This window comes from Triplophysa rosa, linkage group LG13 (genome assembly GCF_024868665.1).
Source record: "Triplophysa rosa linkage group LG13, Trosa_1v2, whole genome shotgun sequence".
Taxonomy (NCBI): domain Eukaryota; kingdom Metazoa; phylum Chordata; class Actinopteri; order Cypriniformes; family Nemacheilidae; genus Triplophysa; species Triplophysa rosa.
This window is the reverse complement of record NC_079902.1, coordinates 11,234,511-11,255,993: the sequence shown is the minus strand read 5'-3', so window position 1 is coordinate 11,255,993 and position 21,483 is coordinate 11,234,511. Positions and strand designations below refer to the sequence as shown.

At 37.0% G+C, this 21,483-nt stretch overlaps 4 protein-coding genes across 5 annotated transcripts; 2 read left to right on the top strand and 2 right to left on the bottom strand.

Moving 5' to 3' along the window:
- Positions 1–28: 28 nt before the first annotated feature.
- Positions 29–3,381, bottom strand: yif1a (Yip1 interacting factor homolog A (S. cerevisiae)). Its single transcript, XM_057349609.1, has 9 exons — positions 3,331–3,381; positions 2,983–3,024; positions 2,344–2,585; positions 2,095–2,199; positions 1,747–1,825; positions 1,539–1,596; positions 1,184–1,339; positions 978–1,071; positions 29–678 (listed from the first exon to the last, which is right to left on the bottom strand). Exons 2-9 carry the CDS (start codon positions 3,011–3,013, stop codon positions 520–522), a joined length of 924 nt encoding a protein of 307 aa, XP_057205592.1. The 5' UTR covers positions 3,014–3,024; positions 3,331–3,381; the 3' UTR covers positions 29–519.
- Positions 3,382–5,744: 2,363 nt separating this feature from the next.
- Positions 5,745–9,698, top strand: fosl1a (FOS like 1, AP-1 transcription factor subunit a). Of its 2 annotated transcripts, none has more exons than XM_057350195.1 (4): positions 5,745–6,191; positions 6,612–6,872; positions 7,722–7,829; positions 7,942–9,698. In XM_057350195.1, exons 1-4 carry the CDS (start codon positions 6,069–6,071, stop codon positions 8,494–8,496), a joined length of 1,047 nt encoding a protein of 348 aa, XP_057206178.1. In that variant the 5' UTR covers positions 5,745–6,068; the 3' UTR covers positions 8,497–9,698. The 2 variants fall into 2 exon arrangements, with proteins under 2 accessions (XP_057206178.1, XP_057206179.1); XM_057350196.1 differs by having other exon boundaries at positions 5,746–6,191; positions 6,615–6,872.
- A 1,420-nt stretch (positions 9,699–11,118) lies between these two features.
- ccdc85b (coiled-coil domain containing 85B) lies at positions 11,119–13,991 on the bottom strand. The gene is made up of 2 exons (XM_057349464.1): positions 13,398–13,991; positions 11,119–13,286 (listed from the first exon to the last, which is right to left on the bottom strand). Exon 2 carries the CDS (start codon positions 13,122–13,124, stop codon positions 12,522–12,524), a length of 603 nt encoding a protein of 200 aa, XP_057205447.1. The 5' UTR covers positions 13,125–13,286; positions 13,398–13,991; the 3' UTR covers positions 11,119–12,521.
- A 1,819-nt stretch (positions 13,992–15,810) lies between these two features.
- On the top strand, positions 15,811–19,540 carry fibpa (fibroblast growth factor (acidic) intracellular binding protein a). The gene is made up of 11 exons (XM_057349580.1): positions 15,811–15,934; positions 16,317–16,424; positions 16,535–16,733; positions 16,817–16,943; positions 17,018–17,118; positions 17,295–17,428; positions 18,150–18,258; positions 18,367–18,430; positions 18,573–18,659; positions 18,769–18,866; positions 19,223–19,540. The coding sequence occupies exons 2-11, from the start codon at positions 16,340–16,342 to the stop codon at positions 19,290–19,292; spliced, it is 1,074 nt and encodes a 357-aa protein (XP_057205563.1). The 5' UTR covers positions 15,811–15,934; positions 16,317–16,339; the 3' UTR covers positions 19,293–19,540.
- Positions 19,541–21,483: the final 1,943 nt, after the last annotated feature.

The following is a 21,483-nucleotide window of genomic DNA, read 5'->3' as shown; positions in this document are numbered from 1 at the left end:
TGAAAAAAAAACAGTGCTGAAACAGATATTAAAATTCTAAATTATGGAATTTATTTAGCTTTAAAGAAAACACTGCTGTTCATGCACAGAAAACCAAAAAGGAAGGACACTTGAGTTGACCATGTGTTCACCAATTACACATCAAACAAAAATCACCACACAGGGCAGATAAATTAGCATGCCTCTTTAAAAGGAGTCAGGATTTTGTGTCACTAAAGCAGCATGGTTAAGTCACAAGAGCGCTCAAACAATCCATCTGTTAATATCAAACCTCCTCCACGTGAAGACGGCAAAACACAATCTGGTAAAAATCATTTTTAACATTTAAATGTTTTTAACATTTGATCTGCAAATGACTGCAGATAGAGCCAATATAAGAGACAGTTGTGGTGTCCATCCCGAGCAAAGTCACTTTTTTGTACCAATGCCAAAATATTGAGGGTTACATCCACTCCCATCCAGCATTGCTTTAAGTCACTTTTAAGTTCATTTCCATTGAGTACAAATATACACTGTAGGTCATCTGACCAAATGAGAGGTGAGCCAGTAAATGATGATTGGCTGAAAGGCAGCAGAAGCCACAGTAATGTACAAGCGAAAGCGGGGCTTTACACTCGCTCCTGCACCCATGGAGTCTGCTGAGATCGAAGACAAGATCTTCATTTTCAGAGAACGCACCTAGAGAAAAAATATTTACAAAATATACAGTTCTTAAAATACATATTGAAATAACATTTTTGTTAAATAGACTATGAAAACAACATGTTCATATTTAGTAAACTATCAACTTCTTTAGTCTGTAATGGTACTTATTTAATACAATGACTAAAAATGACACTTTTACGAGATGACACTTTAGTTTTCATCCCTTTGAACACATTCTAAAAGTTTAAAATAAGATATAGATCTTAAACTTTAAGTTTTTTAACTTAAAACAAAGGCCACACCTTCTAAAGAAACCATCTAGAAATACTCACAATAAAAAACATCAGGGCGCAAGAAGACCAAGCAAGAGCAACATAGTAGCCATCACTACCAAACAGCAATCCACACAATACTGTGAAAATCATCCTAAAAAACAGAAAGAAAACAACGAAACCATGATTACTGCATGATTATTAAACAAAGGACCAGTGTACAAACACAGCTCTCATAGACACAACAACATAACTACGAAACATACCCCACATATTTGTATCCACTGTAGGCAAGAAGATCAAACGTTGAGAGATCTGTGTGAACTGTGAGCAAGTAAAGACTAAGCAACATTGCAAGAACCTCAATGATGATCCAAACCAGAGCTGTGCTTGCACACAACCCCAGAACCTCGGGGCTGAACCTGAAAACAAAGAGAAATTAAAACAAACATTATGATGTTGTACAGCACACTTATGACTGCAACAATTAATACGATTACGGGCATGCAATGTGTTTTTATTACTTTTATGTGTGAATGTGTTATGTTTATTTTGTTCCAACCTTTTAAACAGACAAACAAATTCTATTAGTGATTCTCCCCAAAAAATATTTTCACTTACCGTTTCTGAATTCCTAAAGCTATTCCAGCCAGTAAAATATAGGTGATGAAAGACATTGCTAGATGGAAAAAATAATTTTAATAAATCAGCAGTACATAATCATAAAACATAAAAAGAATGTTTTTTGAGATGATGATTATTTACTAATATTAATAACTGTCAGTAGAGCAATTTATCAGGTTGTTCATAAATAAAAAATGAGAGTTACTAGGTATGTAGAGATCTGGAGCATTGACATCATGACGCGGTGTGAGAGGAGTGTCTCTATGGTAACGCACTTCCCAGTCCTGATAATAAAAAGCATCATTAATATCAAGTATCAATTGTATTTTTGTTGGCAAAATCTTTTCAATAAATCTGAAACACATGAATGGGTAATGCAGGACAAATTTGACTTTTAAATCACAGTAACTTTTAGTTACAGTAACCAGACACAGACACATAAATTTAATATTTAAAAATATTTAGTATGATTTATTGTCATTGGCAGACCTAAATTGAACTGGTTGAAATGAAACAATTATTTTTTTAAATCCCAAACCCTTTGAAAATATACCTGATGTGTATATGGGAACATGAGAAGCAGCAGTTTCTTCATAACATATTTGGTATCAACTGCAAAGAAATACTTCAACTTGTTCATCGACATGAATCGGCTAATCTGCAGAAAAGATAACAGGGAGGATAAAATTAATTACACAACAAAACAACCTAAACTATACAGTAATACCTAAAGTGTTAACTTGGTCTGCACCATTATGATATTTTTGTGCACCTTCTCAACAAGTTAAACATTCCATCTCACCTCTTTGTTTACCATATCCTTGCCTTGATTGGCAAGTGATGAGCCGTACATCATGGCAGCATTGGCCATTGGATCTGCAAACAGGTTGCTCACTGCGGGTTCTTGTCCTACCGCGGGTGCGCCTGCCATATTATAACCTGAATCATAGTAGTTTTGGTTGTTCATGGGCGGATGCCCAGAACTGGTGTCATCAAAAAGTAGTGGACCTCCGGTAGGTGGAGATGCTCTAGCTCTGGGTTTTGCTGCAGATAAAACAGATATTTACAGAACAGATTTCCAAAGAGAAATGACTGACAAAGTTCTCTACACAATGTCTCATTTAAGGAAATTATAACTTACATAAAATACTATATATTCACTATAATCACTATTTGTCTCACCAATATTAGGATTAGAACATTTGTTTTCATTTTAGGGTTGCTTAGGTTTGTCTGTGATGTGGCACCTACTAGTTGCACGTGGTCAAGTATTTTAAAACAAAACGTCATCAAGCTAAGATGTCTGTTGCTCTACTATCTGCATCGTACTTTGGTGCCAAACATCTTATAATCATCTGATGCTTTTAAAGTACAATATGTTGCCCACGTATGTCAGGTAAATTAAGCACAACAATCTCTTGGCAAGTTGTTTCTTACGTACTTGCCCGGTTTCCATGATGTTGAAAATCCATCTTCTCTCCCACTTTGAATATAAAATTAAATAAATTGATTAGCTTCACAACCACCGAATAAATCTGCAATTCAATATAGTAAATTTCACCACTAATATATTGTTTCTGATATCAGCATCAGACTAATAATATACTAGCTTGCTATGTGGCTACTCTAAAACATGACCAACAAAACGCGTCAAATTATTCTTGAATGTAGCGCACAAGTAATTAATAATACATATAATCTAATGTGGATATACGCGATCGGCAGTCATTTAAAATATACGTTTAAAATATTCATTTATGAGTAAATTCGAGGGCTAGCCTATACTCACAGGTACGCCTTCACCCTTACGACCACCTCGCTTGCTTCTCATTGGCTGATGAGAATGTGCCTGCGTGGCAGAGAAACGAAACATCACGATTGCATTGGTTAAAACCATGATTACGTGCTGGCGCTTCTACGTTATGATTGGCTGTAGACACAGACAATCAAAAACGTGCAGCGTATTTTATGAGGTAAAAAAACACAAACACAGTGCGATTATTGAGTTCTTGTCCATACGGTAAAAGTAGTATAACTGTTATTTGTTCCCTAAATAATGTCAAGAAATGTCCAGTGTAACAGTGACTTAATTAAACAACAAACAGGCAGACAAATAGCAAGCAAATGAATAAATATTTTACAGAGGACACAGAAAAAATATGTTTGTCATTGTTTGAGTGTAATCATATATTTCAGACCCAAGCTTTTGTTTTAATGAAAAGCAGTTTACAGGTTCAACTTTATGACACTTCTCTGTGTTTATGTTGTAAAGTGTTCATTTTTCCACATGAAAAATATATTCTCTAAAATATAATCTAAAAATTATATTTCCACATGTGCTACGACACAATGCATAAACCAAGAAAAAAATGCAAGATTTTCATTATTTTACTTAAATAATGTACATTTACATTTTTATTTTAACATTTAATTTAAATTTTCCCACTGGTCACAACTGTGATGACTTAAAATGGGTCCTGTGAGCATGATTTATATGAGAGCAATGTTATTTATTAATCCAAAATAGATACTGACATGATGTATATATATTTCTATATTATATTATTATATTGTTGTTCATTTTTTTGAAAGTAGTTTCACTTTTACAAGCTCCAAGACAGCTTCGAAACATCTTTCAGTGTCATAAACTAGAATTAAATTGTTAGAGTAACTGTTTATTCCATCTGTGTTTTCTTTTTCATTTCAAATACATCTACATACAATGCAACATAAAATACAACTTTCTTCACAGCTCTCAAACTCTCAACTAAATTGTAGCCAGTGCAATTAAATGGGTTTTATAAAGACATATTTTTCTTCTTTCTCAGTCTGTATGTACTAGCTCTAAATAAAAGAAAACATTCAAACAGGCTTAATCCACTTAATTATACTTAATCCATACTGTGTCCAAATAATAAGCACTGTACCTCATTGTCTGCCAAAAAAGAAGAGCTAGCAACAATGTTGTGATCAATAGAAAAATAGTTTCAAATGTTTTACATATTTGGTGTAGGTGTGGGTATTAATTGAGGAGTGCCATAATTTAGTGTCCATTACATGCAACATTGATTGCTTGCATCAGTACCAAACCTTTTGGTAACAGCAGATCCAATTTAATTGGCTGAGATGCACCTTGTTGGCATGTCAAGGCATGTTCCAGAGAATTGCATGAGGTGTGTCATCACAACATTCCCTACTTCTTAGGTCATAATTCACTTGATATTGCACTAATTCTCTGGTTACAACCAGATCTGGCTAGCAGAGATCCGAGATGCAACAGTTATATCATTTGAAAAGACGAAGAACTAATGACAACTGGAACAGTGACATCATTCCCATGCAAGGAAGTTAACTAATCCTCAAACAACATGAGTGAGGAAAATATGATAGCCTATCTAACCCTTGTGGTTTCATTTTTACAAACATTGTTTCACAATCAAAATGTACTGAGTACAATGGAATTCTGAGCAGATACAAATGACTCATAATGATAATGACAATGATAATGAAAAGAAGCAGACGTTTAACGTAAAAACAGAGCATGGAGAATGGAAATACAATTTAATATTTTTGTCGTGTGTAAACTGAGAAAGCTCACTTAAAGTTACCTTTCTGTGACAAAAATAGGAGCACTCAAAATACACTAGAGTGCATGTCTAATTACGTTGAATCATTTCCTATTTTATAGCTGTAAGGATGATTTAGCTAAATAGTGTGAAACAGTGAAAATAGTTTCATGAGTTCTGATACATTCATTTCATCGTTTCACTTTACAACACTCTAATGTGGTCTCCACTGGAACGTGCTGAAACCTCAGTAGAGTGAAACATTAACCACTTTTGGTATTTACTCATCCAACAAGTACTTGAATTGGCAAGTATGACCAATTAAATTTAAAACAAATACTGCTTACTAGATGTTAAGCTAAAACCGGATGCAAGTGTATGAAAAATGTGTTCAGCAAGTTTGTCAAACTGAAACACTAAATAATTGAAACAACAACAAGGTCAGTTTAATGTAAGTTTCGATACAGAGCTGTAATAAAGCAGCTATGACTGGCTTAGTCAAGGAGTTCCCGGAAAAAACCAAATATGGTCATGTACGTCATCTTCCATGTGACCGTACGTCATTCAATAGGCTGGCAGCACCATTTCCCGTAAATTGGGAGGGGCGAAAACTGTGCGGCTCTTCATCACTTATTTATATTCTCGAGAACACTGAAAACCAACAGACTTGTAGAATTATAGAAGTGGAATTCACAATGATAAAACGTTATTTGAACAGGTTCTCTATAGTTGTTCGCAATGCGAACGTGGACAGTTACCTCTAAACTCCCCTAAGCGCACCGTGGTGGATTCTACCGATTTCCCGCAACAAGGTGGATTTTCAACTCGCTTTTGAATTTAGTTTGAGCTGTCATTGATATAAGGACGAAGGCTAAGTGGCGAAAGCAGACGCAGTAAAGAAACAGTAACGCAGATTTCGTCAACTCACTGTTGTTGGATTATTGAACGGTTAACGGCATACATGTACAACTACGGAAATCTAGGCAGAGGAATCGACCGGACCTTCCCAGATAACAGCTCTGGATCAGGATCGAGCTCTGCGTCCATCACTAGGTCAACCACTGTGACATCTCAACAACAACAGGTGCGCATCTTTTATCTTACATATCTCATGAACTTTTATATGTTAGAATTTTAATGTTCTTTTTTAAATAAATATTACTTCACCATTCATTCATTTATTATGCTATACACCTGGACAGGTGGCTAGTATTATTTTTACCAATAACCAGTAACGTTATTTTACAGTTTACAGTAAAATTTGAGTCGTACAAAAAAAAACCTCCACTAACTGTTCATGTAAAATCATGACCCACTTATTTTAATAGAACAAAATAGTGAAAATAATTAAGAAAACAGTGATGGTTATAATGTGTCGAAAAATATATTTATGAGTGTGATGTGTTTTGTTCTTTCCCTCTGTCATTTCAAAACAATGTTTTTTTTTATCACAATGATGATGAATACACAGTAACACATTTTCTGTTTCACCTGTTCTTTAAAGCAGAAGTATTCTGTGGCAGGATCCAGTCATTTTGTGCCCAGTCTCAATGCTATAACTTCAAACCAGGACCTTCAATGGATGCTTCAGCCCTCCCTTTTGGGCACCCCGGGGCCGTCCAGGGGACTGCGACCCTCTTACCCCCTTCCACTGAGAGTACCATCCATGCATCCTCAACCCACCCATTCACATCTGTCCCGACCAGGTGTTATAAGAGCACCTACAGGGATTGGAAGATCAACACAAAGCAGAACTGATGACCATGTAAGTGATCAGCCTGTGGGTCTGTTCTTGAATCAAACGAGTCCTGGTGACTCGTGGCGGCAGACCATGACAGCATGATTTGTCACCACGGTCACCTGTCAGCACCCAACCTATGCTGCGCTTGTACTTCTCGACATGAGACAGTTGAAAGCAAAAGTGTGCAAGAATCATAGAATGTGTAATATCCTGTTGTGAGTCGGTAGGGTGTATACATGACCTGGGTGTACTCAATTAAGCTTGTTTGGGAGAATGAGTTAAGTATTTAGCTGTAAATGTTAATTAGGTATATGTATGAATAGGACATACATATTATAGGCGCTATTTAGAAAATAGCTACTCTAAATGAATTTGAGGAGACATGGCAGATGCTCATCCAATATTAACCCGTGAAATCTGTCTGACTCATTCGTCCAAGTCTTGGGTACTATGGGGGTGACACAATAAAACAGGAAATGGGATATCATGTGATTCACTGGAGTAGAATCATATGACTCATACCTGAGTCACTAGGGTGTTTGCAGGTGATTCATCAAAATTAGAGCAGAAAACTGCATATGATGCACACATAAAGTAAACAACGCAATCAACTTAATTAACTGAATAGCCTATCAATAAAATGATAAGAAAGTATTTACAGAAAGAAGTGAGAATTTTAAAGTTCCTGATGCATTTAAAGCTAAATTAAAAATCACATCCACTAGATGGCAGTATTTCCACAATATTATATGCTATTTAAACTGTCAGCTAAGAGGGAAAGTTGTGTTTTTAAAGTCAGGTCTTATAATCAAATTTTGTTTTATTACAGATGTCAAAGTTGTCATTGTAAATGAATTGTAATTTTTTTATCAGCTATCTTCCGAGGAGCTGGAGAGGCGCAGAATTAGAAGAGAACGAAACAAAATGGCTGCGGCCAAGTGTAGGAATCGGCGACGGGAACTGACCGACACATTGCAGAACGTAAGCTGATCCTCTCTCTTCACTTACACTGTGCTTACAACTGAGAACAATTTAATGAAAAGATAACTCAATACCATGGACCTAAATTAAATTCACAATCTCTTCCTTCCAGGAAACTGACCAGCTGGAGGATGAAAAATCACATCTGCAGAAGGAGATCGCTAATCTCCAGAAGGAAAAAGAGAAGCTAGAATTGGTATTCGAGGCCCACAGACCCATCTGCAAAGTCCAAGACTCAGACTCTGATTCTGACTCCAACGCTGACCTCCCTGACCTTTGTGGAATCAAGATCGAGCCCGTGGACCCAGATCTTCCCGGGCCTTCTGGAAAATCAAAAAGTCACATTAAGCCTAATAAACCCAAGCCCAAAATAACCATCCCGCCGCCACCTTCTGTTGCCAGCACACCCATGGAATCTGAGCCTCTTCATACCCCTATCCTCATCTCTACTCCCTCTCTTACTCCTTTTACAGCCAGTCTGATGTTCAGCTATCCCTCTTCTTCACTAGATACCAGCTCTGCCGCTTCATCTCACATATCTGCCTCTCAGCACGGTATCAGCCAGTCTCAAAACCCGCAGCCGTGTAGCATTGCTCACCGTCGTAGCAGCAGCAGTGGCGATCAGTCAGATCATTCTCTTAATTCACCAACCATCCTCACCCTTTGAAAACTCATCTGCCCTGTGCGAAACAAGTGTTTCAGTCGTCCATAAGTGTCCTTACAGGCTTAACAAATACAACAATTAATGATTGTACGGTATTGTGTTTGATTTCAATAATAGGAATAATGAACACAAATGCATTATAAGAGGCGCACATAAGTTAAAGGTAAAACGTATCTTGTGGACGAATAATCTGACCAATGGCGGATGGAGGGAATTGCCAGGAAGCTTGGTTTGGTGATGCTAGTGGCACAGAAATTTCCTCTTTTAGCCTTTCAGACATGCATATCTTTTGTAAAGTTAGACGTAACAGAATCTTTCATGTGGTGCGAAAGACTGAAAGTATTTCATCACTGTCTGTTATGTAACACAGGAAGAATGACTGACTTTAAAGGCCTTAACATGTGACTGTATTAGCATTAATAATAGTATTATTGGAATGTCCATTTACTTCACATATTTATTTCAAGATAGCTAAATAGATTGGTGGTGGTACTGTTCCAGTAAAATATCTGGCCTGGTAGTAAGTTGTTTAGTCTTTGCTGTGGGAGCTAGATAGTTATTGTAAGCACAATCCAGATCTATCGATATCGGTCTCTTCAGGAAGGGATGTGATTTGTGTACTTTGGCTAAGCAGAAGTGTGTTCCAAACAGAAAGTTATTTATTATTATTTACAAATAGAAAAATGGCAGAGCCTCAATTAGAGACAGTATAATAGTTACTAAAAAAGATTATTGGGTTATACTGTACATGCCCAGAATGTAGTTATTTTGTTTTGTTACTCAATGTTTTTGAATAATACGAAGTTATACATGTTATTGTGAATAAGCTAGTTCTAAAGAAACTGCAGGGATGCACTCTGCCTGTTTTCAACACAACATAACACTGGGAAAGTGCACTTCAATGACAGTTTACCGTTACACTGGTTGCATAGTTACACGTTAACTGAAAATATCACTCCACAGCACAGTGCAGCAAAGTTGTATGATGTTCACAGGCCAGTATAGGTAATTTATTAAGATCTACACTTTATGCTAAACCAAGTACACTTTGTTAGACTCTACCAAGGCTTGACCACAAAAGTATAGATTTGTATTTATTTTTGAAAACTGTATATTTTTGAAATGACACTTTATACTGATATGTTTGTTCTTTCATATCGAGTACTGTTGCATGCTATTTATTGTCTAATAAACAGTAACTGATAGTATGTGCTGCTAATGGAATCATTTGCAAGAAGGGTTTATCTGAGCTATTTTCTACACTGCTTGGGTGCCTTGATAGTATGGTTTTCATTCATTTGTGTGGAAAAAGATGCAGTAATACGTGCCACCTAGAGACTGCATTTGTAACATAATTTCAATGGGAAAACAGATGAACAATACGGCACAACCGAAGAACATATTGGAAAGTGAGTCCCTCTCAATACACTGCGTGCGAAGAGGAAAGGAGGAGTGAGCGCACTGTTTCCTCCTAGGATGTCCTGATGACATCACTGAAACTTTGAAAGTTCAATACCACACAGATTTGCCTTCAGAATGAAACTAGATGTGAAACATCTCCCTTACAGAAAAGACACATGAATTTCACACGTTTTTTACATGTTTTTCGTATGTGATCACATGTATACAACATGTGTTTAACATGTGCAAAAAACACATGTGAAATGTGTGTTTTTGGAACATTTTGGTGTGAATTCCCATGTGAAACACATAGGATAACATGTAAAAACCCATGGGATGACATGTGTTTCACATGGGAATTCACATGGAATTCAGACCAAAATGTTCCAAAAACACACATTTCACATGTGATCACATGTGTTTTTTGCACATGTGAATTTCGTGTGTCTTTTCTGTAAGGGCTAGACTGTCATATCCTCAACAGTGTCAATATGTATTGGAATTACAGCCGTGGAAAAAGTTAAGAGACCTTTTAAAAGACCATTTTCAGTTTCTGAATTTACTGTTTATAGCTATGTGTTTAGGCAAAACGGTCATTTTTGTTTCATTCTGTGAACTACTAACAATATTTCTCCCAAATTTTAAATAAAAAGATTGTTTCTGTTTGCATTTATTTGCAGAAACAGATCAAAATAACAGAAAAGATGCTCTGCTCTGAATGAACACTGAAAGTATGTTATCTGTTTGGTGCTAGAAATTCATCTGATGGGGGCACTTAAAATCATCTTTCCTTGGCACAACAGGCATGATATCACTCAAGGACGGACGCTTATCAGCATACACTCTGGAATTCAAGAACACAATGAAATAAATTACAGATAAATGGCCTGGAGAAGAGAAGTATGTATCAAAGAGAACAAACAGGCAGAAGCAGTTGAGGCAACTTACTAAAATAGAGAGCAAATTAAAAAACATGATGACCGTTTTTCTTCACACTGAGCCTTCTGTTATCGTTCTGATTTCAAGTGAGTCACTTGGAGGTGACTCTGAGAACATGAGTTTGTACTGGGTGAACCAGCAAGCACATGGTCTGGTGAAAGGATCTCTGTATGCCCTGCGGGTTGAAAGTATTACTGTTGTTACAGTATGCTAAAAATAATCTAATGGAGTTAAGGTATAGTGATGTATTATCTGACTACAAATTTTCCTTTTCCATGTAGAATGAAAGATACACACAAAGAAGTTGGTGTCTCAGTCAAGTGTATTTAAAGCTATGTCCTTCATTCCGAGCATAGCCTGAAACAAAGCAAAGGCTAGTAAATCAGAGAACTGGGTCTGGTCTAAATCATTGCAATCTGCAGTCATTGAAATAATACTGGTCATGATATGATTTAAACATATACAACATACAACAGAGGAATCTTATGTAGAAGGGGTTTTGTAGTATGCAGCAAATACAAGAAATCCAACAAAAGTTGACTATAACAGCAATACCTATCACAATATTTTAAAACTAATTACATATGTGTCAATGTTGTCCTGTCCCAACATCGGTGTGTCAATTAAAGACGTATTAAAGTTAAAAGCAACAGTTCAACACAAAAAGCTTTGTACAGTACAGTTGTGTTATGCCATAAGGTGGGGTTAACGTGAAAAGTTTTGTTTAGTGGAGCACACATCACTACATCTAGTCAATTATATTGTCCAGTTCAAAACAAACAAAACAAAATAAAATCCATACAGTAAAAAAGTGTTAATAACGTGCATTTCCAGTGAATCACTGTCGGGCCTCCAAAATACAGCCATAATTTACATATTAAATCACAAAAATCAATCTGATCTGCTTACACTAGAGGCTTTACTTTGCACAATCCTTTGATACTTCTGCATCGCTGAAAATGATTCAGTGCTTTTAGTAAATGATCTTAAACAGACCACTACATCGTATATATGGCTCTAATCAGTTTAAAAATGTGAATCTTTAAAGATTCAGGATTTATTTCAGCCCTGTCGTAGTGCATCATCAGGAGAAACATCAGCCCGTGAACAGATCAGTGCACAGTTAAACCTGGTTAAAGTTAGCAGTATGGTTAGTTTCTCCCAATGTTGTTTAAAATGTTAACCTTGAAACCTATTTTCCTACAGCCTATAAGAGATGAGTGAAACCCTTCCAGCAATAAACATGCAGTAGCCTACATTCAAATAATGGTACTTATACTATAAATGGGATTGATTTGGACAAGAAATCCGATTTGGCAAGCAATACAGTTAAAATACATACATATACATATAATGTACAGTATATGTATTAAGCATCAATGTATTCTACACATAATGTCTGCCAAATTGCAGATTTCTGTGAAAGTGTGAAGCTTAAAACTAATTTCATTCTGCTTGCCAACCTCAGAACATTTTGTTGTAAAGGTGACCAACTATAAAATGCAATTGATGAAACATGGCATCAAAAGGCCATGAGTAAACTAGCCTATGTCACTTCTATTTCACTGAGATGCCATTTTCAGAAAATGTAAACTACTTCGCTTCTCTGAGTTTGCAGACGCATACAGTCCGTTTCAGCATAAAACGAGAAGGTTAAAGTGATATGGCTGTGCTCCAGTCCCTCTCCTTCAGTCGTCCGGTGAACACACCAAGTGCAGTTGGTCTGGACTTCCCACACTCCCGGTGCTCGAGCTCCCATCACCCAAGTCTCGGGCCACCATACACGGTATGTTGAGATCCGTAGAGCCACCCGGGCTGGAATCACTTCTGCTCACGCACTCTTCCTCGAGCACCAAACACAGTTCCTTCAGATCCAGATTTTCCTTCACCAGGCCGTCTTGCATCCGCTCCAGATCGGCGAGTTTCTTGAGGTATCCGCCGAGGTCCTCGCGCATCACTTTGGCCGCGTGATTGCCGAAGAGTTGCCACTCTCGCGCGAGCTTCTTCACTTTCAGGCGGTCGTCGTCCAAAAAGCAGCACAAATCTCTCAGTTCTTGGTTCTCCTCTTGAAGCCGCTGGTTGATGGTTTTGAGTTCCCTGATTTCGAGCAGATGTCCCTGCAGTTGTTTATTGACCTCTTTGATTAATCGACCACGCTGAATCAGAGCTGACATCTTTTCTGATTCTTCCCTGCGCAGTCGGTTCACGAGTTCCTCCTTCGAGCAAGCCAGCAAGTCCTCATCAGACATCTTTGACAGCTCCCGGTTCAATATTTCACTGTCGCTCCCCATACTGTACAAAAAGTAATACGCCAAAAAACGGTCACGAGTTTAATATTACAACGGATGCACCATCTGTTATCTTGTCAGTCGGGGGAGGCACATGGGATGTCAATCGCTTTCAATTGATCGCAGCGTTCCTCATCCAGGCACGAGCAGAACGGTGCATTTTCTCTATATAAAGGAGGAAAAATACAATGCACAATCCTTTGTAACGGACCTTTGCACCATATTGCACGATATAAACAACAAAGTCATCCCAAATGAAACACTAAACAGGCCTACCTCTCTCCTCGTGCATTAAAACGTAACTAATTTCGTATTCATGCAACATAAATTCGTATAATTTCGCGAATTATAGAAGCAGAATCACATTGGTTCCTCCTCTCGTGGTCCTCACATCAGCACAGAGGTTTAAAATAATCCTCGTGCAGCATCTCTTCTGCGTTATCAGGATCACAATGTCCGCGCTTTTATCGTTCCTCTCTTGGCTCGGACGCATCCGTCTCTCTCCGCCCTAAAGCCTGCCAGTGCATTCTCTTCGATAACCTAAATTATTTTCTACTTCTTAAAAAAAAAACAGGCAAAACCTCAAATAAGCAACGTTTGGAAAAGGCGTTGTAAACACGCAAAAATAAATAAATAAGAGACGCAATGTAGGTCAGCCTGGTTGTGTCGCTACCTGCGATTGGTCTGTTTTATAAAGTCAAAGACATCGGATAATCCAAAGCAACGAGGTTGAAATGTATGTAAAAAGACTGCAGGCGTACTTCGTGCTTAATTCCTGAGGAACTCAAGATTTTCCTTGAGATTACAGTGTTTCCTTTGGTGGTAGTGGTTGGGGAGGCAGTGATGTCTTCCCCATCTCCTGCTCTCCTCCCCCTTTCTCTCCTGTGCACCCCTCCCCTCTTCCCTTACAGTAAAAATACGCACTTTTCTGTAGATCAGGGAGTTTCCCACCTAATTCAAAACAAAGCAACACATATTCTGTTTCTGATGTATAAAGCTTTGTGATATACTTCTAATACAATGATGGTACATACTACATAGTAAAGGCCATTGATGTTTGGATTGTAAAACAACCTGGATAAAGTTTTCACATGTCCAGGATGAGACAGCATGCACAAGGAGCACACACGAAACTAACGGAAACAGTGACAAAAGGCTTTTCTGTGCTTTAAACCGTGGTATTTAGCCACATCCTTCCGGCCAGCACTTCAGCACAATTGCTACCACGAGGCTGTAACAATGTGGGGTGTTAACCGTGGCCAGGGGTGAGAGGGGGGTTGCTGGACTGGGAATGAAAACAGGCCAGAGTTTAGGATAAATGAGAGGGAGGGTTAAACAATAGCATGCAAGGCACCGGGGGAGAGGCGTGGAACAAAAAGAGTGTGTCAAAAATACACACATGCTCTTCGGGTGATTTTAGTGAGAGTTAATTGCAATCTGGATGGGAAAAGTTTGGGATTTTATAAGATTCACATTGAACCTTTACCTGGGAGATTTAGGAAGTATACTAACATAGAAATGTATTTATTTAATCTTCTTTGGAGAAATAAGACTTAATTAACCAGAGGACAAGACTCACTTGTAAATGCATCTGCGATTAATACAAATCCCTTTGCCATGCAGTGACTGAAGCACACTATGTGATGTAATAACATGTCCAAAAATATTACATTATGATCTATTAGTTAGCCCTTTTGGGAATATAGTTTTTAAATGTGCAGTAATTTTCATAATGAGTACTACGAATTATTTTTTCAAACCTTTGCATGTCTTATTGGCAGTATATTACTGAAACAGAGGACATTTACCCTAGGTATGCCTGCTCAAAGGCACAGTACTGACAGTACTTACATAGATCTTATTAACTCTTCAGTTTCTAGACACATGGATTTAAACGGTAAGCATTTTGTTCTCTAATCACATACTACTGACACCATTACAGATGTGTATAAAGTCTCACTTTAACATTGAACTTTAACATCTTTGTGATCTGATTTAATGATAAATAATCTTTTTATACTCAATATTTCTTCAGCAATATTAAATTTGTCTGCACGATTCTGTGCTGTCACAAAAACACTTTAAAGAAAGTATTCCTACTGTGCCATTTGCAAAAAGTATTGTGCTAAATCTTACAAACCGCTGCTTTCCTTCTGAAACCTTCGATCTCCATATTTTGTAATTTTTATTCTTTGTTGACGCCATAAATCATTGTTATTAGTCACCCTTTATGTTTGTCACTGGGTTTTGCAAATATCTAACCCATAAAAGTATTAAAAAGTGCTTGTCAACTTTGACAACACAGTATTTAATAATTTAAAAAGTACTTTGTTTTTGTCTATTTCCTGAAAAACAGCAAATTGGACCTTTTTTATTTGGAGGTGACATTTTTTTTAATTTGGAGGTTTCAGAAGGACAGCAACAAAATACATATTTCCAGTTAAAAGGTTGTGAGGATCAAAATTTAACAATTAAAAAATACAATAATTACATTTAATTACATAATAATGTATAGTATTATCTCACATTGTAATATAATCTATTATAATATTAAAATATACAACATTATTAAAATACATTTATCAATATAATGCCAGTTATGTGAGAGCTCAGAGCTTTTCTACCATAACAGCAGTACATACAGTCACGTGAATGTGACGCAATATGAATGCGGCATACACCCGGAAGTCGTCACGACTTCGTGCTGTTGCTATGGAGTTGAGCTAATATCTGGATATGACAGCTGGTGTTTGATAACGATTTATGTGATGCTACAACTGTATGGTCATCCCGACATAGCGATTCATTTATTGGTAACAATTTCTATACATACTTACTTACATATGTCATGAGCTAATGCTTTTATGTAACGTTAGATAGTAACAGAGCTAATGTTGTGACATCTTAAGTTCATTTTGTGGTTATAAACACGTCGTCGCAGTTTGTGACGTCTGTGTCCGGTATGTCCACATCGGGTTTATAATAATAGTTACAAACTGCATCGTAATGTTGTATGTCTGTGTTATGAGTGGTATGCTTAACTGGCTAATGTCATGTAACGATATTAGTTAACGGTTTAAGGTTAAGGCTGCTAATTTAAAAGCTGTAGCTTGTGTCAGACAGGGACCAGTCAGTCCTCTGCTATACTTTTCATGTCGAAGAGTTGAGTGTTTTAATCCTATGTTGTCCTTGCAGCTTTGTAAGTCACTGATGTCAAGATGTCTGTGGAACTGGATGTATTTGTTGGGAACACCACCATTATGGACAAAGAGGTGTATCAACTGTGGCTGAATGGATATACAGGTAAAAATATTATGCATATATGATCATGAGCTACTGTACTGTATAATATTAGGAAAATAGGAATATGTTAGTGACATCACAGGTTGTTTATGATGTGTTTGCGCTCTTAGTGAATGATGCTGTCAAAGTGCGGATAGATGGCGGCATAATGGAGGAGTGTGAGGCGAGTGTAGAAGTCCTGCTCAGTGACACTATGGACCAGTACAGAACTTTCCAGATGTGTGAGAGGCTTTTACATCACCCAACTAAACTAGCCAATCAGCTTCTCTTCCAGATACCACCAGACCGACAAGCCATGCTCATTGAAAGGTGTGCACAGTTATGTGCCTTAACATTGTTTCTGGTTAAGTTTCAATTTATCAAGGTAAATTCATTTGCATTGTCTTTGGAAGGTATTATGCTTTTGATGATGCGTTTGCTCGCGAGGTCCTTGGAAAGAAGCTGTCCAAGGGTACCAAGAAAGATCTGGATGATGTCAGTGCAAAGACAAACATTACGCTGAAGAGCTGCAGGAGACAGGTAGGCAGAATCAAAAGACTCAATGGAATGATGCATGTCTCCTCTTCAACTGAACATTTTCCCAATGTCCACAGTTTGATAACTTTAAGCGAGTGTTCAAAGTGGTGGAGGAACTCAAGGGCCCTCTGGTGGAAAACATAAGGCAACACTTTCTGCTGCCTGACCAGTTAGCAAGGTAAAATATATGAACATGAATTGCTTCAATTATTTTGCTTCGGATTTATTCTTTGTTTGGAAATACATTTAATGGCTTTTTATATGAATGCTTTTAGAAAGTTCAATACTCTATGGCTTCAATGCTGATAAAGCGCTTTTTCTTTTGTTGAACAATCCTGCCAATGTGTCCTGCAGGGACTATGCTGCAGTAGTGTTCTTTGCCAATAATCGCTTTGAGACGGGTAAGAAAAAGTTGCAGTATCTCACCTTCCAAGACTTTGCCCTCTGTGCTGGTCAGCTTATCAACAACTGGACATTAGGAGCTGTGGGTAAGACTGATTGAATATTTCATTTAACACGCATTATTCCTTTGCCGTCTGGAATACTACATTTTGATCTGTCATTTTCCTGTAATGACTGCTAAAGTGTATTGTTGTGTATGAAGAAAATACAATTATACCATGAAAAATATACATTTATTTGCACCATATCACTTACACTTGAAAGGATAATTGGTATATAGCTTCTGGAGTTTTTAATGTATTAACTAATTGAATTTGGCAGCTTCTCTGTTGTTTCGGCCTTATGGCATTAAAAAGTGTCCATGACGCATAATGAAAATTCTCAATGGAAGCAGATTACCATCTGGATATTTTGCATACTTTTTTCTTTTTTTTGTATACTGAAATTTCTGACATACTACTCATTTTGCATACTGAATTTTGCTTGCAAAAATTGTATATAGTATAGATGTAGGCCATCAGACACAGTATAATTATGTACTGTAAAAAGATCCCTCCATATAACGTCAGAACCCTGATCTTCCTTTATGGATTTATTAATAATGATCAGCTGACTGCACATACTCAATTATCCCTTTAGTGCCTTATATATTGCATTAAACCGACCTTTGCATGTTTTGGGGTATCTAGCCCATAAGGTTTAACAATGGATGATGTCAGCCTGACAACCTGTGTAGTAATGTCATAGATTAAACAGTCACATGTGCTCAGATCTGCCCTTTCAAACGGCACTAAATCTTTTCTTTAGATAACATGATGGAAGACATGGATGTCGATCTGGATAAGGAATTCCTTCAAGACCTCAAAGAACTCAAAATTCTAATCACAGACAAAGATCTTTTAGATCAGCACAAAAGGTTTGTTTTCAGCAGAGAGTGTGTGAAAGAGAGATGTGGTTCTGACTAAGTCTCTAAAAATCACAGTGCATGATGACTATCTCCATCTAAACCTTCTTGTCTACACAGTTTAGTGTGTACTGCTCTGCGGGGGAAAACCAATGTCTTTACTGAGATGGAAGCCAATTTTAAGGTCAGCATGAGTATGCATCCGTCATCTGAAATCAATAATTTTGTAGTCTGCATTTCGCACAAACACACAAAAGATTATGCGTACTGTGTATATGGCGTAATATATATTTCTGTGTACTTTGTTTTCAAAACATCTGCTGTAGAATCTCTCAAGGGGCCTTGTAAATATTGCTGCCAAATTAATCAATGCAAAAGATGTCCGTGATTTCTTCATTGACCTTGTTGAAAAGGTAGATGCAGTTTGAACTCTGAATTCTGAGTAAATGTAGTTTGAAATCGGAATGGAGATCTGAAGTTGCCACCAGGCCTTAATTGCTTGTTTTTTTTGTTTTTTTACAGTTTATTGAACCTTGTCGCTCAGACAGATGGACATCAATAGACGTGAACCTCTACCTTACTCATTATACTAACTCTGCACATATACTTGACACTTTCAAGTAAGTTTTACTGTGGTTGTACACAGTTTCTGAAAACTTATGGTGAACTTCTCTTTGTAACCAGTAGGGGGCATTGTGTGTTATGCATACTGTTTTATGTAGTCAGATTTGTTTCCTGTCCAGTCATTTATGTGGTTGAACCACTGAGGAATGTGGTTTTGTGTTTACACAGGCCAAATCACGACACCCAAAATTGCTTAAAAATATGTATTTATTTTAACCTTTATGAAGGAAGACTTTCTTATGAAAAACAACATTTCATATATAGTGGCAAAAACATATTGCACAGAACAGAAATAATGGTATGACGAAACAGAATACAGTCTTTTTAAAATCTCTCTCTTTCTCTCTCTCAGGCACCATAGTGTGTGGACTAGATACATGGGAGTAATCAAAAGTTGCATCCTTAGAATGTACCACGAGTGAAGAATCTCCCTTTACACATTTTCTCTCCATTTCCTCTTTCTGTGATGCGGTCTGGCATCTGATGTCTTAATTGTCTTTAATTCCCCTGTTTATAATCTTCTTTCTTTAATCCCTTCCCAAATATGTCCCCCACCAGCTGTCCATCTCTTCACCTCCCTACCCTTTTCCTTTATCCCCTTTTCATTCTTTCACCCCTTGGCCTCCAGAAGTATATGACTTGCAAATAAACACAGCATGCTTTCCACAGACACTGTCTGCATAGTGTCTTGTTTTAAAACTCTGCTGTGTGTGGGTTATACTGCTTCCAAACCCATTGACAAAACATGGTAAATGTGTTTATGACAGCATTGATGGCATTCTTTGACTTTGTTTCTTTTTTAGATTAAAGTAATTTACCTAATGTACATACATACATACATACATACACAGAGTAATATATTTTGACAATATTGATTATTAGTATTTTTTATTAAAAGTAAAAAAAATGCTGTCGTTGTTTTATTTTGATTATGTTGAACCAATTTATGCCTTTTTTTAGGGAACACAAAAGTTTTCAATTGCCTCAATGGACCTTTTTCACAAGATGACGTGTTCAACGGTCATCAGCATCGTAAATCGTCCAAAGTTTTTTATATTTTAATTTTAAAAAATGTACGTTTATAACAACATACTTTGTATTATATTACCTTTGCATCGAATTACAAAAAAATTGTAATGCTAATGCGAGGATGTTTCTTATACAGCATCTATGGAAGTCACGGTAAATTTCATCCTCTCTTTTGACTGTCTGTTTTTTTCATTTTGTTGAAAGTAGTGAGAATATTATCGTTGAGTTTTTCTTTTGCTATCTGAGCAAATGAGAATGCAAAAAATATATTTGTGGCTGTCTCCCATTCACCGCTATAGAAGTTTACCCAACTATGATGACTTCCGCTGCCGGAAACGTGAAATAGGTCCCTTCTATACAAGAAAATTCCTAAAGTCAAAATTTCCTGACGACAGTGATCTCTCTTTAACTGTATACAAAATGGCTTCCTGTAAATTCTGTTATAAATAGTGCCATATAAAAAAATAAAGTCATACTGGTTTTGAGGATGAGTACACGATGATTACTGAAATTTTCATTTTTTTGGTGAAAGGACTAACCCAAACATGACAAGTGATGTTGTGTTTTGAACATGTGAGCCTATTGTAGCTTGTGGTGTCATGGACCTGATCACGTCTTGACCCATCTGGCTTGAACCAGAACAAGTGGGTGCATGACACATTGATGGGTGCATGTCTATGTGTGGGTCCACGGGGGGCTGGAAAGCAGTAGGGGAGCACAATTTGTTGGGCCCTGGTGCCATAATGTGTGTTTTGGCAGTAACAATTTGTAATGACAGCTGTCAGCCTCACCACCCAGCCCTTTTTTGGGACAAGTGTTGGAATAGCAAGCAGATTGCGTTACCCTTTTGTGGTTTTTGATGAAATTGGAATGTCATGCCTCCAAAACCATACAGTACAATCTTTTCACATGCCAACTGTTTTAAACTAAACGTATGCAAATAACATTCTATGATTTTTGCTACTCTTAAGAGGCAATATCTGCCTTAAAGGGATAGTTCACCCCAAAATTAAAAATCTTTCCTCATTTATTCACCCTTATGTCTTTCCAAACCTTTACAACTTTCTTCTACAGAACACAAAAAAGATATTTATAAAAAATATTATAATCAAACAACTTCGATTGTATGGACACAAGCCACTGAGACATTTCTGAAAATATCTTCTTTTGTGTTTCACAAGTGAGGGTGAATGATGTGAACGATGACTGAATTTTTATTTTAGGTGAACTATCCCTTTAAGTGCTTCTACTCACACTGTAAAAAAATAACAAAACTTATTTTATTTTTTCTGCAAGAATTTTTTTTACAGTGTAGAGTAAAATAAATATTAGCCTATACCAAAATATAAAGGCTTATCAACATTTAAAATTTATTATTATTATAAATTATTTATTGACATTAGACCTTAAGATATGAAGGCCATACTTCCAATCTATTTCTGTTAAAGGAGTAGTTCACCTTCAAAATGAAAATTCTGTCGTCACATACACGCCATGACTTTCTTTCTTCTGCAGAACACAAAAGAAGATATTTTGAAAAATGTTGGTAACAGAACAGCACAGCCTGCATTATAGCATTGTAAC